Source organism: Crocodylus siamensis, chromosome 1, assembly GCF_052110815.1.
Source record: "Crocodylus siamensis isolate JL-2025a chromosome 1, ASM5211081v1, whole genome shotgun sequence".
NCBI classification, from domain to species: Eukaryota; Metazoa; Chordata; order Crocodylia; family Crocodylidae; genus Crocodylus; species Crocodylus siamensis.
The window spans coordinates 237,294,464-237,312,367 of record NC_143395.1 but is presented as its reverse complement, the minus strand read 5'-3'; the positions used below and the strand labels follow the sequence as shown (position 1 = coordinate 237,312,367).

At 39.8% G+C, this 17,904-nt stretch overlaps 1 protein-coding gene across 2 annotated transcripts in view; it reads left to right on the top strand.

Annotated features, from left to right (window-relative positions):
- The first annotated feature begins 266 nt into the window (after positions 1-266).
- The window catches only part of CADM2 (cell adhesion molecule 2), a 1,086,729-nt gene continuing 1,069,091 nt past the window's right edge, over positions 267-17,904 (top strand). For both annotated transcript variants that reach the window (XM_090059684.1, XM_090059675.1), the window contains exon 1: positions 267-458. In XM_090059684.1, coding sequence (XP_089915810.1) covers positions 398-458 — 61 coding nt within the window. In that variant the 5' untranslated portion in view covers positions 267-397. The remainder of the gene's footprint in view (positions 459-17,904) is intronic.

Genomic DNA, 17,904 nt, shown 5'->3' with positions numbered 1-17,904 from the left:
CGGGAGTGGAGCAGGGTCCCCGCGCGCCCGGGCAGCGCCAGCCTCAGCCTCCTGCGCAGCGCCGGGCGGAAGGGAGGGTCGGACGCGCAGACACACACACACACGCACTCACACACACACACCCCGGCCCCGGCCCCGCGCGGGCGGCGCCCGGCCCCGCTGCAGCCCGGGGGCACCTGCCCAGCGCCGGCGGAGGAGGGAGCCGCTCCCCCCGCGCGCCCGCCCCCGCGCCCCGGTGCTGCTGGTGCTGCGGAGCCCCCTGGATACAGCGCGGGAGACACTGCGGCGGCGGCGGCGGCGGGGGAGGCGGCGGCTGCTGCGGGGGGAAGGAGGAAGCGGCCGGCGGGCACCGGCGGCGGCGGGACCCTCTGCCTCGCGCCCGGCGGGAGCGCCCAGGATGCGGCTGCGAGCGAGCGCCCTGCTGCGCCTCTACAGCCTCTGCGGGATCCTCGTACAAGGTACCGCCCCGCGCCCCCGGGCTTCCCCTCCCCCCCCGCCGCCGAGCGGGCTCGGGGGGTCTGGCCCCGCTGCCCTGGTCTGGGGGTGGGGGGGACACTGCGCCTGAGGGGCGGGGAGGAGTCGGGCCACGGAGTTTGCCGCCCCTGGCTTGCCCGGGGGATGTGGCCGTGGTGCTGGAATGAGCCCGGCCGCCTGCCGCTGGGGGCTATGCGGGGCCGCCGGGCTCGGGTCCCCCTCGGACACATCTCCTCCTTCGACACACATTCCCCCCACCCCAACGCATCCACATCCTCCCCCAACACACATCCCTCCACACATCCCCTCCCTGACACGCATCCTCCTCTCCGACACATCCCCGCAACACATCCACGTCCCCAATTCCCGACGCACATCTCCCCCCCACCACACATCCCTCCTCTCCAACACATCCCACCCCACCACATCCACATCCCCTTCCGACATCCTACCCCAACACATCCACATCCCCCTTCTCCTGACATCTCCCCCACCCCACATCCCACCTGGACATATCCACATCAACCCCCTGGACACATCTCACCCCTCTCCCCACCAGCAGCCCCTGGGGAGTGCCATGGGAAAGTTGAAAATTCCCCTCCCACCCCATGCCCTCACCCCCTGCTTCCCTCCCTGCTTCCCCCCCTCGGCCTGTGAAGGATTTAAATGAGGTCAATGAAGCGTCATTCAGCAACTTCTTCCCATGCCTGCTTCCTCAGGACAGGCTTTGGAAGCCAGCACGGAGAGGGATTCACCCTGCCTGGCTCTTTTATTTCTTGCTGGGGGGGCTGAGGAGCCACGGAAAGCAAGTGACCTTGCGAGGTTTGCCTTGCCTCGCCTTTGCCTTGTCCCTGTGGCAGCGTTTCACCTGAAGTTGATTGTATTTCTGGGCTGCCTCCGTGCGCCATGCAGTTGGAGAGGGCTCCTGAGAGGGCAGTCCATTACAAGCCCAGGCCAGGAGCTGAAGTAACCTTCTGGGTGGCTGGAAAAAGGCGAGCCCATCTCTCCTCTGCATTTCAAAACCTGTGGGTACCCCCCCCCCCGACTGTCTGAGGAAATTGCGTTTGTGGTAGCGTGGAAAGGGAGGGCAATAAATGGGCTATCGCTAATGATTTTTACATGGGTGGTGATTTGTATTCCTTGCCGATCTGCGAGTTATCCTGTACGTCACGGCACAAGGAGCTGCTGTGTTGGTGCTATACAAGATTATTTATTGGGGCATGTGTGGCGGGCTGCACCTGGGGGTTGGCTCCTCTCTGCCTTTACATTTCCCTGTGAATTGTCAATTCATTGCTCTGCAAGGGGGTGGGGGGTGGGGAACCTGTCTGGACTGACTTTGTGTGGCCAATAAAATTGGGGTTGCTGCTGCTGGGGCAGGATTTGCTCATTTTCTTCAGATGCAATCAGCTGTATTCAGCGCATCTCGTTTTTAAGAGTAAACCAGTGATTAAAACGGGTGTATTTCACAGCAGTTGAGGGAGTGTGCTGGAGAAAATGCATCACCAAGAACAGCATCAGGTATATATTATTAAAAAAAATAATAATAAAGCAAACCCACTGTAATCAAAATCCAAGTCTACCTGACAGAAAGCAGTCAGATTAGGCCTGCCCTTGTAGGAAGAGGAGAAGCCTTCCTTACCAGTATTTGCCTTCTCTTCCCTATTTATAAAACATCTCTCTGTTTCACCCTTACTTTTATTTGTCAGGTTCTGATCAAACAAAAAATAGCTCAAGCGTTTAGTCTGCCTAGTGGCTGAGTGCTGCTTCAGGAAGCATTTTTCCTAAACACGATCTAAAGATGCAAATAAAAAACATATTTGTGGGGCTTGAAATGGGACTGAGAGGGTAATTTGCACTTGTTGGATAAGGGAAAACAGAAGAGGAAGTAAGCCATGTTTTTCGTCAGAGAAGTCTCTTCTGAATAGTTGCTCTGTCTCTCCAAACATTATATTTCTTTAGTCCACCTTATACTGGTACCTCAAATTCTGTTTACTCAGTTTCTGCCATTTATTTTGGCACAGCAAGCAGGTATGGGTAGCATATTGGAGACTTATTTCTTGTTGGCAGCCTTCTACTTATAGGAAAAAGTAGTTTTTTCCTGTTGATGTACTCTGCTTTCCTGAACTATTGTAAAGTGGATCTGTTAAATTCCTCGGTTTGCTTTTTGTGGGCCTTGGATCATCCACCTTTTCTTGTTTCTTAGACAAATAAGAATGGTTCATGTTAATGAAACTTTAAATTAATTTTTAAGATAAGGTGTCAAAGAGCAAAGCTGACAAGCCTCTTTTCCAGGACTGTGGCTCTTCTGGCATTTTCTTCGAAGAGGCTCCCCTCAAGAAGTATACCCCTATACTGATGAAGCATCATCTAGATGACAAGAACAGAGAATACTGGAGTTTTAAGCGTGTGTATGGAGTAGTATTACCTGCAGGTGGTTGTTTTGGACAGAGGCAAATAAGAACCATTTTGCTCTTGTTATAACAGAAGAGAAATGGAACTAGGAGCAGGATGCGTTGAGTAGTTTATTTGAGTTTGGAGGTGATGTTGGTCTGTTTGGCCCTCTCCCGTGGTGACTGCTAAAATAGTAGGAACTCTGAACTATAGACGTTAATGATGAAAGAGGATTTTGAGTCAGTGTTACGTAAAGCATATATCATGGGGGTTAATTTATTCAGTTTTCTCGGTAACACGCATGTTACTCTTACTACTTTCCCCAGTTTAGTTTTCTAGTCCATGAATTTAGCAGTACAAGAATTTGTTTTTGTTTTTTATATTTGGTTTGCAACATGCATTTAAAACACTGTAAGTATATAATCCAAAGTTACTTCTTTTTACAAAAATGGAAAAGCAATGCATTGTGATCACTTGCATCATGTGAGGAGGTGTAATATTAAAAATAGTTGCACTGTATCCCTTGTATACAGAGGTGGGTTAGGATTATCCCAGAATTGTAGCTGCTATAGCCCCCTGCTGTGTGCTAATGCAAATGGCATCTAATGCCTTAATAGGCTCTCCTTCTCAGAAGGCACTGGATAGCACTGTACGTGACTGCTAAAATAAAGGACTTCCCCCTTTTCACAGCTAGCATTGGGCAGATGTTTTCAGAGCTGTTGTTATAGACACTTGAAAATAATATTTAACTGCTTTAGCTTAAATTAATATGTAGACTACAAAACTTCTTTTGACGGAGTTTGTGATTATTGGTGCATCTTAAGATAATTTTTATTAAAAAAAGCTTGCATGTAAGGAAATTCATTTTCTGAGCCCAACCTTATCAGCTATTTTAACAAAGAAGTAGGGAACCAAATGCTGATTTTTCAAGTAACCTTAACTGACATCAGATAATATTGTGATACAACTGTCAAAATATAATAAGATTGGTATGCTCTTTGAACTTCCACTAAGGTTGTGTATCTGAATGACCCTTATGGGAAGCTTTTCTGTCTTGATGCTTAATGATGGCATAATGTCTAATCATGATTTAAAACAAGTTAAATGGTTTATGCTGCTATAAAACTGAACACTTCTGATAGCAACTACTAATATATTGTACTGGATGCAAGAATAGATACTAGGCTAACACAGTAAATGCTTTTTCTCCTTCTTGTCACTAGTATTGATTATACAAATTATGCCATAAAATGGGTGTCTGTGCATATTGGTTGCATTGTTTGACTTTTTAAAAACTGGTGCAAAGTCTGCTGTGATGCAGATAATTATAAGAAAGCAAGTTAACAGTATATTAATATTTTCTTGGGGAGGTTAAAATTGATGTGGAGTATTTTGCACATGAACTGAAAAGATAAATGTAGGGCTGTACATCATGTTGACTGCTCAGTTAGAAGTTCTGCTGGTTTATCCAAGGCCTGGAACCTTCAATGGTTTTTCAGCTTTTGTGTGATTGACGTATTATACATGCAGATTATTTTATGGTTAACTTACTTATGCTTCTGTTATCACTACAGAGTTCTGCAGTAGTTTTTTTCAGTAGTGGTGTATTACATGGCTAAGTGTTTAATCAGGCATAGCTCCCATTACTGTCAACATTTGGCTGACTAAGGATTGTAGGATTACCACCTATAATAAAGATTCTTGATTTAAAACTTTTAAAAGTAAATTTACTCATCTCTTAGTTTCTAGAGCTTGATAACCCACTTGTAAAAAGTTTTTAATGTCACTTTAACAGGAATGTCATAACAATATATAATAATTGCTACATTCCTTTTAATCTGAGAATACAGTTCATTCTTTTGCATTTAATCATAAAGCAAATATCTTTTCTCTACAAAGAAGTCTTTATCCAAAGGAACACTTGTTCTAAATTCTGAAAGATAAATAGGTCTTCAGCTGTCTAGCTTTTGGAAGAGGGCAACAATATTAAGTTATTCTGGTTTGTGCCTTTGATACCTTGTCTTCTTCGGTTTCCTTCATTTTTCGTCTTATTGTCTTGCTGTTCCCATTACTATGTACTACAGTTAATTTTGAGCCTTAGTTTGCATTTTTAGTTATAACCTGATCCTGGGCCAAATTCACCGCTGGCAAAGGCAGGTGCACCATTATTGGCTCCAATTGAGTCGCACCTGTTTGTTCCAGTGAGAAATCTGTTTGTAATGTCCCTGGATGTGATCAGTGTTGGGGTTTGAGTTTGTTTAATAAAACTGTATTTGAATTGGACACTAAGTTCAGTACATAGTTCCTGGAAGTTGCTTTCTGAGGTATCTCAGCCAATACCAGCAGACCAAAAAACAATATGTTAATTGCATTCAAGATGACAGAAATAATTGAAGACACCTGAGGTAATGAGAATTACCTTCTTATACTCGTGTTGGGAGAATTTATTACTGTCATTATTATATGAATTGTGATCCGATGCTAAGATTATATTTTTGTGAGTGAGACTAAGAGCTGGTGGTGATAGTCTGATAGGGAGGCAACATCTCACTCTGCTCTGTCAGACTCTGTCTCTTTTTATTCATTTCCTTTTGGCCACAAGAAACAACAGAAACAACCATATTACATTTGATTCCTGGATTCAGGTCCAAGGCTTTAGAATAACTAGGGAACCTGAGAGATGTGGGTAATGATGCCCCTGATCTGCAGAGCCTACAGAAAACAAATTGTGAAATCAATATAGTAGCAATCATTAGACCTAGTGACAAATAATCACTTTGGAGATGCCACTCATTTTAAATGAAATATTAACTAAGTATAGAATCTGCACATTTCTTGTCATTGTGAAGATTTTACAAAACATATAAAAGGAAGAAAACTATTACATGATAATAACTATGAGTGAATTGAGGACTAAAAGTTTCTGAATTATCTGCCTCTATAGCACTTATTGTGCATATACTGGAAAATAAAATCATGTTTTTAAAAGAGTGTGTATTTTTAGAGAAGTTAATGAATAACGAATGCAAGGCTTTTAAAGGCTTTCTTTATTGACTACTTCAGTATGTATATACATATTTTACCAATATTTTGAGAATATTGGTAGCCTGAATATACATAGCTTTCTTCATCTAACTCTTTGCAATGGACTCAAGCGATCCTTTAGACAGCATTACTGAGACTGTGATTTTAATAGGAATTGGTCTGAGGTTGGGTGGGGATGGTAGTGGGGAATTTAGTAATTGAATAGCACGAGTATTGGAGATTTTATTAACTGGAGCATAATTTCTTTAGTACACAAGTACAAGATTGGTGTTTCTACAGTCTTCATCTCTTGCATTAAAATATCATACACGTTCTTGAATAAGGCAGAAAAATCTGAAATCAACATGGAAAACAAAACAAGGCAAAACATAAACTTCCTTTCAGGAGACAAGCTACTGAATGCTGAAGCTGAGGTAAATCTCTTGAATATAATCCAGCCTGGAGTTTCCATTTCTATGTCTAACCATGTGGCTTTTTCTGTACAACAAACTTCCTGTTTCCCCTATCCTACAAAAAAACTATCTCCTCTCTTAGCATCCTTATGCTTGGAGGACAAGATGGTATTCTAATACTCAGTGTGAGTCCAGTCAAAAGGTCTGTTTTGTGTCCGATTATGAATGACTGAGGGGAGGTATGCTTGCCCCTCAGCAGGTCTTGAATACATTAATTTCTGGCTTAATTAAGGGGAAAAAAGAAAACTAGAGTGTTTTTGTCTTTGTATCTTAAAGGAAGCATGCTATTGCTGGCATCATTTTACACTTTTCCTTTAACATTTACAGGGTAAACCTTTCATTTGTCCTAACCAGTTGTTCGTGGGCGGGGGGCGAGGGGTGATTTAAGTAAGTACATTTAGGGGAACAAATAATCCATATTTATAATTTGTCTATCAGTTTGAATCTGTAAGATTGAAAATGGCCCTATATATGTAATTATAATTTTGTATTGCAGAAACATCACAATTAGTTTTTATTTGTTTCATATGTTACTTTTTCAAGGGTGAATAGCTTATGAAATATAATGCAGATAGCCTAATGCAACCTTTGGCTGTCCTCTCTCAACAATGTGGAGGATAGTTGAGTTTGCAGTTCTTTCTGTTCCTATCTCTCTGTTCACTGTAAGCAATTCAGATGGCCTGCCCATACTGCTCCTCCTTTTTTCAAGTATGCCAGGAAGCCAGATTCCTTTTAGTAACATTACAAGAATTCTGCTTGTATTTTGTTATTTAAACTAAACATTTGTGTTCTGAATCAACTATATTGTTTGATATATAAAAAAATAGTTTTCCTCATCTTGATTAAATAAAGCCTGTGCACACAACAGATGAGTTTCTACACAGAATAGAACCTTTATCATATGAATGACCAATACAGGTTTACATACATTGCACAATTTTTTCATCGTATAGAAATGTAAGCAATAGTCCAGCACAGATGCTTTCTGATCCAGCTGTGCCTGTGAGCCTTCACTAAGCAGAAGTTCAGTTAAGTTCTAGCAGTGCCAAAAATACAGTTGATTGATAGCTCTGAGGAAAGTAAGGCCATATTACCACATAGTGCCACTACACTAGCAATTGTAGCAGATTCCAGTATTTTCCATTTGTTCAAATGTTTATCCCAAACTGACCTACATCTGCCAGATTATCAGTGGAACTTGACCTGATTTCATTCCTGCCATGCTATATGGTAGGAGTCTGCTCTGATTAGTACCTAACTGGGGAAATACCCTACTGGCTGAAGCAAAAGCAATCTGTTTTCAGAATAATATAAACTTTAAGGTCACTTGACCCTCTCTTCCATTAAACAAACAAACAAACAAAAAATGTAGCTATTTCAGTTCCATCGAGTTTTGCAATTGTTTGAGTATTTCCACAAAAAAGCACACTCAAAAGTGAAAACAGAGATAGCAGAAGCACACAAACTGGACCAAATATGAGGAGAAATTAATCTACAGTTTAAGCTGGATGCCTTGGAACAATCCGTTCAGCTTTATCCTGCTGTTGTCATCCTGTCTAAAATTTGGATTGTGAATGTATAGTAGAATCTTGGTCTCTAAATGAAGCAACAGGCTGCAGGTCTCTGGTGGCACTTTGTGCTTTATCATAGTAAATGGTTATATATACATCCATCAGCAGAGGAAAAATCACTTTGGTCTTGTACATCTTACATGGAAAACTCTGAACTTTTAATTGTTCATTGCTAATCTCTTAAAATGTTTATTCACACCACAGGGCCACTTCTGGTGAGAAATGTATAGTTCAAAATATGTAGAGATAAATGCAATACTGCAGCTGTCAGCAAATTAAAGGGAATTAGATGCACCGACTAGAGACATTATTCACTGAACAGTTTACTAATCAAGGATTAAACACTGCATGTCTAAATCTGCAACAAAGGCCATAAAATGCTATAATTTACTCGACTGCTTCTCTCATATTGCGCTTTTCATTAACATCTAAAATCACTAAAACTGAAAATTTAAAGATTTTCCCTATCTGTGATTAGGGAAAATCGTCAGCATTCAGATGTTGTTAAAGTATTCCATGAAAAGTTGAATTGCAAGGATGCTAGAATAAGAATAGCATCCCAGCTTCCTTCTCAAAGCTTTCAAAACCTTCCAACTTTCACATATTGTCAATGTACATCTAGTACTGTGACTATAGTGGTCTAAGTATTGCTGCTTTGCAGCCTTATAGAAGAGTAAGAGCTGAAACCAAAGTTGGAGAGGCAGTAACTTTCATCCCTATGAATGGCAGAATGCACTGTCTCATACAGAAACAATTCTGGTCAACCAAGAAGTGTTACTGACTTGCATGAGCCAAAGCAAACATTGGAAAAAAGGAGCAAAAAGGCAGGATCCCAGAACATTAGGATATGAGGAAAGTGGTCTTTTGTGCTTAAGTGAAACTGGAGAGAACCTGGGAAAGGACATCATGTGTTCCTTAGGGTTATTTTTTTGCACATTGGTGTGATGCAGCCCAGACCTGCTGTCAGGGTTATCAGCAGGGGGAGTGGAGGTAGAGGGAAGGAGCAGCACCAAGCTGCCTGGTGAGGTTTGCTGCCTGGTTGAATCTGGGGATGGGCAGATGGAACAGAGCCCCCCACACTTTGTAGCCTCCCCTGCCCTTCTCCCTCCCCCGCAATACCATGGCTGAAATATTGGAGGGAGTCAGGCTGAACCCATGAGGTGAAGGGGGTCCGATTTCCCCCCCCACCCCTTGCCTTCCTTTGATGAATAATAACAAAATAAAAGACCAAAGACCTCTGGGATTCTGGATAGGTGGTTTTGGTGGCAAGCTTATAGTCAGTTGCTATGTAAGCAGAAACCCCATTCACATATCAAAAGTTTGATCTGTAGCTTTGTATAGCCTTTTGCATTAAGGAGCTATACAAATTGCTTTAGATGAGGTGAAGAATAGAATAAAGACCAACGTTACTTTAATCCTGAGGCATACTACTAAATCCTTCCACTAATCTTGGACACTGAAGTCCATTCACATGTCCTTCCCTAAGCCCCAGAGTTGGCAGGGAAACCTCAATCCCTGGGAAGCATCATGGGAAACCTGCTCCCCACTAATGTGGTAGGAAGGTATGTTCATATTTCCTCATGCTTTTTCTATGTGCCATCAGAAAAATAAGAGTGAGAGTCATTCAGGAGTCATCCTTTCTCTGTTCTGTTAATGTTGGTCAGTGTGGAGGGTGAAGGGAATAGCACCTGTGGCTCTGATTCCAGGCCCCCTAGTTATACCACTGGGTTGGGTGACAGGCTTTTACTGTGTTGCACATCTTAAGAGTAAGAACCTGACATTTCAGTGTTGTAAAGGCAAACTTAGTGATAGTTTCCAGTAGGAAGGGACAAGGCTGAGAGTAAAAAAATATTTAAACATTTTCCCCAATCGAAATCTCCAAATTAAAATTAAGTCAATGTATTCTGACATAATTTAAGTGTTGCAGGTAGATGTGGTTTCAGTATATTTGTGTTTTGATCTCCTAAACTTTGTGTTTTCTGTTTTGGATGTTTTTTTAGGGTGGGATATGACAGATTTTGAAAATGCATTCATTTTCTTTCTATATGCACATATATCTTCTTTAAAATAAGCATGTCATTTGTGGCTACACTGGATTGGTACAGGACATGTAAACATAGCTTTATACTGTCTTGACAGTACAACATTTTTCTATTAGGCTCTAGTCATACAGCATAATATATTTGTACTATATAGATCATGGAATGCAATGAAAATTTCAGTATGGACTTTATTGTTTGGTAGATACCATGTTGTGTTGTTTTGTTTGTATTTTGTAGTATGAGCCTGAACTTAAATTGCCTCAGATCCATATACAGTTACTTAAAAAAAGTGATCCGAGTCTCTCCGATTTTCCGTATCACTGTGTGCCAACATGTCTCAATCCCAGTGGGATTGAGCACTTTGTAAAAATCAGGCAATTTTTAAGTACCTATTTGTAGCTTTTAAGATTTTGAACACCTCTTTTTCTTTTAATATTCTTGGCCAAAACAATCAGACAATAGATGGCAGCATTAAGGAGACACTGCTATGCAAGCTAAGCTTTTGGAATTGTTCTGTTCCTAGCAGTGCATAACCGCTTGAAGGGGAATACTTCACACAGAAATAACACAACTTCCACTTCCTGTAGTATGCTTTTTTGAGTCAACATGACCATATTTTGAAATAAGAAGCTGGAAGTGTGATGATATAATGGTGTGGGGGGAGGTGGAAGAAAATACCTCTTGAACTTTCCAGGGGTTAGAATAAATCTTCATGGTGTCATTCCCCCCACCCCCGGCTCTTAATCTCTGTGCATATTGTGAATATCATCCTTATTTACAGGCTACACATATGAGGCTTTATTGTCTCCCACTACAATTCCCAGCAAATTATCTTGGGAAGGTGAAATGTACAATGTGTTTACTGAATTAAGGACCAGTCCTCTATGAATAGTAACTTACTGGAGATGAGTTGGAGATTCAGATAACTGGGCAGCTCAAATTACCTTGAATAACTATTGAAAGATATACAATTTTAGGATATGATTATTTTGTACTCATTTGTGTATCTTTAATTTTTTCAATGCGTTCAGTTTAAAGTTAGTGGGCTTTGTGGACTGGGGTGGTGTGGGTGCCAAGGTGTACAGTTGACAGGCCAGAAATGGTAAGTTTGAGGCCATAGAAAAAGTGCTTATAGCACAGCCGGTTAGAGTACAATGAAATCTGTGACTTCAGCTAACTATCTTGTCACACATGAGAAAGCAAGCCCACTTCCTTTCCTATCTTTGGAGGTGGATAAATTAGATGCTTACTAAATACTGAACAACTTGTTACTACAGTTTGCAGAAATGTGTTTGATTTCACTGCATAAATTCTGTGTGCAGATTTCTTTTGTGGCAGTGACTTTGATAATCTAAGGCAAATCAATGGATGATACATATTTGGAAACTTTTATGTAGGGAACTAGGTGGTGCTGTTCTTTCATCTTTGTATCTTAGCTGAATTCTTAAGCACTGTCTCTGAACATCAGTCTGCTATTTCCTAAGGAATCTGGTTATATTGGTTATGTGTCTGCAGTTATGAATGGGTCGGGGTTTCAATAAAGATATTTTCTACTTTTTTTCCCTCCTAAGTAATGTGTAAGGACACTTCTGTAGCCCACCAAATGACTTGGTTCACATTAATTTCCCCCCTCCCCCCACCCTCCCACAGTTACTTCATTGGTTTGGTTTTCTTAGTCATAAAATATGCTTCAGAATAATTTTTAATCACTTCTTTTATTTACTTGGATGCCTATTCAGGACTGTTGTGTCAGACTAATCTAGTGTATTATTATTGAAATGTGACGCGATTTTCCTAATGATCTGCTTTTGAATAGACTTTTGCTTTCATTGAAACCTTTTGGAACTAATTTGTTAATGATGCAACCAGCCACAATAAGGATGCAGTGAATGTGTAAAGTGCAGTCCATTAAGTAACAATAGCAATTGCTAACATTATTTGCTAGTATTACAAAAAATGAATATTTGAGCACACTCATTTCAGAGCTGTTAGTGCTGCATTAGGAAATAGTTAAACTATAGCTATTTCTCCTAGAGGTCTTTCAGTAATATAGAGCAGAATCTGAGGCAGAAGTTTTTTCTTTTGCATTTTAATTAGGCACTGAAAAGTTATAACTCGCTTATTTCAAATGTATAGTCATTAAATCTCAGAAAGGAATTCATAACCATGTGCAAAAAACCAAAACCAAAATAAGCCAAAACAGACAACTCCCCTCTCCCCCCGCCCACCACCAACCCTCCAAATGAAACAATCCCCACCCCTGTTAATCTCTTTTTTTTTTTTTTTACCATGGAATGTTTTGGTACCTGTAATACCATACAGGCAGTGTGTACAGAATGTTTTTCCCCCTTTGATTTGCTTCAGTGCCCTTTTCATTAGGTCAAAATATCATGAGGAGTTTGACATCATTATAGATGTCGTTTTTATATATCTTAACCAGTGTTCTGATGAGAAACTCATGCATCAGCATTTCTAGCATAGTTAATTGTCTGTCTGAAATGAGTCGTGTGTGTGTGTGTGTGTGTGTGAGAGAGAGAGAGAGAATTCATCAGGTACCAGAATGCCCAAAGGAACTTTAATATCTGGTGCACATGATTTCACCCAAAACATCATGGTTACAGAATTTAGTTTGTTAATAATGGGTTCCCTATATAAGTCCCTGATCATAAGTATTTTAAGTTTGTTTGTTTTTTCTTATTGGATCATTTAGGTTTCTACTATTTGTGTCTAAGTGTTGTGTCACAGGTTCAACTTAACAGTAAGTGCACTTAAAAGCTGAGCAAATGGAAGTTTAAGCAGTTTACTATGTGCTAAGTGCTGTTGTGGTGCTGCAAAGTTGCCCCCTTTCAGGTGAGGACTATCCAATATGTGAACTTCATACAATATAAATTTTCTCATGATTTGCAACTCTCCCAAGTGAACTTGTGCCTACACCCCAAATTCTGATGTCAGATACTGATGGTGGGGGGTGTTTTTTAATTGCCTTATTAATGCTGCTTTTACCCAGTTTAATGGCCTTAAAATCAGCTTGATGTTTGCCCAGTTCAGAACTGATGTTTTTAATGCTTCTATAATTATGTCTAAGGTTCTAGTCCTTTCTAAATATTGCTTATTAAATATTCTATAGTTGGTTAAAACTAGCTCATAATAAATGCAATAAAATATACAGGATTTGGAAAAGTGGTTCTTGGGTAATCCATCTATTCAAAATCCAACTCTGATTCAAGGAGTGAATGAGTATTTGTGGAACCTGGTTCAGGTTTAGGCAGATGGGTTTAAGCTGAGTAAAGCTGAGTTTGGGTCTATGTGTGGGAGCATTTTGACGCTTTTGGGAAGAGTCACAGGTAGTTGGGAGGGTTCGGGAGAGGTTGGTGTGGGTCCATGGGGAAGGGTCTTGGAAGGTCCAGGGTTGGGTAGGTTGGGCGGTGGGGGTAAAAATAGCTTGGTCAAGGTTGGGGGTGGTGGCTGTGGAGAGTGGGTGGGCTTTCTAGCCCTGGAGTTCTGCTGTGAACAATGTGCAGCTGTTCACTAGGTTGGGTTAACTAGTTTGGATTAACCGCTTGCAGATCTGAAGTTGGTTTATGTCAGATAAGACCTAACTTTAGCACTGGTGTGCCATCTTTAGGAGGGCCTAACCCATGTGGATGCTTGCACACTTGGGCATTTAGATAGTCCTAATCAAGGTTAGGGCAATGTAAATATAACACTTTTACATACCTTCAGAAATCTTTATGTTAAATAATATACATTCCCATGAATTAGTATTTTTAGAGTCTCTTAACATTAGTCTTTTTTTGTCTTGCCAAAAGTTAGTGAAATGTGGGTCCCAGCAGGCAGGAAGAAGGCAGGGCTTTAAGTGACCCACTTCTGACCAGCATCCTACTGCTTGTTCCTGCACTGTGGGCTTCAGCTGGCAGGTTAGTATTTGCCAAAATGGTAGAAAATCTATAAGCAGTTCCTTTTTTTGGTTTTTGTCCTGTTTCACTTTTTGTGTAATTTTCAGTTCTCCTACATATCACCTTTTCATAAGACAGGATGCATCTTGTTGGAAGGGAAAAACTATTTTAGCTTAAAAAATATGACTAACTTCTTCAAAGGAAAGGTACAAAATAAATCAAGTGCTCTGCATGCCTAGTTGATAAAATAAAACCCATAGCAAAAGAAAAAGATGGCTCATGAGCATGTTCACATCAGCATATTCCATTTGTAATAGCAGAGCTAGGGAGGAGACATCATGCGACAGGATAAATGGTTTTGCAGGATGTCTAGGACACTTTAAGAGTTATTGCAACCTGCTTTACCTTTAAAGAATAAACTTATTGGGTGATTGTGTTGAAAATTAAAATTATATTCTCACAAAGCTAATTGTATTTTCTACAAATAGCATTGGGCTACATAGTTGTGACTTGAAAAATTATCTTTCTTTGGGGTGCTAGCTTTAATCGATCCAAATTCCAAAGAAGAGCAAAATGAATTGTTCAGTAAAAATCACATCCATATCCAGACTTAGGAGAGAAAAAGCCAGACTGCTTATCTTCTACTTTTAGATGGATTTTGGTTACATGCAGGGGTGGCAGTAGAGAAGAGTGGGGAGAGGGGGGATGACTTAACAATGACCTTAATATGTGTGGACACATGTGCATTTGAAATCTTTTCAAAAGGGGAATGTTTCAAAAGGGCAGCCGCTGTTATGTTCTAATTGTTATGTGTGAACAAGCTGAGAAGGATTCAAATGTAGCAAAACCCCTCCAACCTTAGTCCTGCTTCATCCAGGGTTAAAGTTGGAACAGTTTTGCTACGTTTGAATCATTTTCAGCTCATTCACACCTAACAATTAGAGCTTAACAGCTTGTCGCCCTTTTGAAAAGTTTCCCTTTTGAAAGGGTTTCTCCAAATGTACTTGTTCCCACACTCTATGGAAGCCCAGGAATTCAATATTACTTCATTAGTACACTAACTAGTTATTGTGGAATGTATTTGACATGATGACAGACTTATAGGAAGACCTAGAACATGGAATTTATTGACACTTTACTCATTGTTAAAGCAGTACAGGGAAGAAATCTGAGTCTATAGTTTTGATAATCTTTTTTTGTCCTTGACTAACTGACTTAAACGCAAACTACACTCATGGTCATAAGTCAAGATGGCATTGCTTATCTAAATGCAGTACATTAAAACCTGAAGATAAAACAGTATAAATAAACTATAGATTTAATATTATTTTGTATCAGATCCTAAGCTATGGCTAGAATATTGTTCTGCAGCTTGCTCGCTCTTTTTATTAATGAGTGTTTTACAAATTGCATTTCTGTCTCTTCCATTTGGATCATCAGTTTTTTTTCATTTCTAATTTATTCCTTCTGTTTGTGTTGTGGCCTTGTGGTCGTGTTTTATATTTGTCTCTCTTCAGTGTCTTTTTCAGGATTGAGAAGTGAAAAATTGTGGCTTAATAAAGACGACAAAAACACACTTGTACACAAACTGTGAACAATTCATATTTTCTTAGTTTAGCTTACCAAACTTACTGACACTTGGCTTTTTGATGCAGATTTGTGAAAGAAAAGGGCTACATTTTTATGCCTAGTTTTGTCAAAGCAACATCCCATCAAGGTCAGCCTTGCCCACATAGAGTGGAGTTTTCAGGTTTGTAAAGCCATTGGTATGCATCTTAAACTGAAAACTACATCTTTTGAGAGATGCTATTTAAAAAGTATATTTAAAAATAAGCATATGTTTGAGGGATTATGAATCTGAGAGAGACCCCAAAGAAAGAGTCCATGTTAAAAAAAGAAGTTTAGTTATACTTCTTTATTTGACTCTCCAGGTCAATTTAAGAAAAATTAGGGTTTAGCATGTTTATGAAAATTGTCCCATTGTCTGATCAATGTAACACACACATTGCTCCCATGCACTAGATTTACTTTTTACATGGAAGAATCTGTTTCTTATGGTCCTCAGTTCAGTCTCTACAGAAATGCAAAACAGGGCAACTGTTACATCTTGTTATGCTTTTTGTTACTATTGAACTATTATCTTTTTTTGGAAGAGAAATTAATTCTCATCTCCATACTTTAAGTTTCATTTCAAATATAACGGACCTCACCTGTATATTTTTCTCAGTAGTAGCTTCTCCCTGTAGAACTTAATGCAGATTAACCTGTAATTAGGGACTCCTCTAGACTGGGAAGCCCATGCTGAACTCTGGTCAGGGTTACTAAAATCCTCTCAGTTTCTTTTATCCTGGCTGGAGCAAGGGATCGAGGTTCCAACAAGAGGGAGACAGTGTTCCTGTCTTGATAATGGGATCTGGTCTTCTGCTGTCTGATTACCTGCCTGACACTGTTCATAAAGTTCTTATGGCCAGCACACAAGTTCATTCATGCATTGCATCAGTAGCAGAGATTAGGTCTTTTGAAGGATTTGTTATTTTGTAATGCATTTGGTCTTTCACTTACTCTCCTTACCTGGAGAACCTTTTCTTTTTCTTGGACTTATCATTCCTCTTTCTTATAATTAATTTTTGGTCTTGTCTCTTACCTAGAGCATAGAAATGAAAACCTATTTTCATCTCCTCTGTGTCAGATTGTTCTTTGTTGGGAACATCCATACCTTCTTGATCTGTGATTGGCTTGCTCACAGATGCAAACGAACATTATGAAAACCCATAATATTTTTCCAGTGCACTTTTTCACAGAATTGTTTCTACCTATAAAAGAGGACTGCATCCTCAAGTGCCTTTTCTATCTGGACCAAACTATTCAGTTGCTTGTATTAGTCAGCTAGAGAGAGAAGCAGTCACAGAAGAGCCTACAGGTTTCCAATCTCAGCATGTAGTCTCAAAGAATTTCCTTCAGATGACCTAAATCTTTTGATGCAATTCATAATATTTACAGTTTGAACAACTGTCTTGTGTAACATCTGTCAATTACATTTGTTTTTTCAATTCCAAATGTGTCTGAATTCTGAGGGTCACTTAGGTTATGATTAAAGATTTTGCTTTTTTGGCAAAGTCCACATGACAGCTCTTTGTAGTGAAGTTCTGGGTAAACGTATGCATGAAAGAGAGGGTTTTTCCCTAAACTTTTATGAAGAAAATATAACATATGTGAGTTAGATTTTTCTGTATAATAGGCTCTTATAACCCTTGGGTTCAACTCTTAAGCATGGTTAATCAATAATAATTAAATTCAACTCTGAGGCCTTGTAGACTAATTGTAATGAGAAAAGTGTATGTGTGAAGGTGTTGTTTCATGGACTATTGACCATTAATTTCTTTCTTTAAAAAGGAGCAAAAGTTTATATATTTGTCCATCTTCATCAAAATAAGAAATAAATGACAGAGTAGAGCAGTTAAATACTGCAAGTGTCACCTCTTGAGTCAAAACCCAATTATCTCAGTTACTAAAAGTGGGTAAAAAAAAAGTTCTCAATACTCAGGCAATTCTCTCTCTCTCTCTCTCTCTCTCTCTCCTCTCTCTCTGGATTTCTTAATGTGCATTTTTAAGGCTTGCTTGCAACATAAAAATAGTTCTAAGATCTAACTCTTACCATGAAAATGGTTATTTGGTTTAAATCAAATGGTTATGATTGACTATTTTCATCTTTGGGCACCATATTATTTGCAATACTTCAGGGTTTTTTTTTCCCAGGAAGTCTGTAAATATGTGTATCAGTGGTTATAACCAAGACTTTTGTTGCTATGAAAGATTTAGTTCAGTGTTGTCTATAATTTTTACAATTGCTGTCTGAATTGTAGGTATGGTCAGCTTCTGTAGTACATACCTGTTCTTGAAAATTCAAAGATGCATTTACAGTACATGAAAAGCTGCTTTCAATTACTAATTTGAGATAAATGTTAGCATTTTTTCAATTTGTCAATAGTGCAAAACTGCCTCATATAATTCCTGTAAAGAAACCTAGTACCAA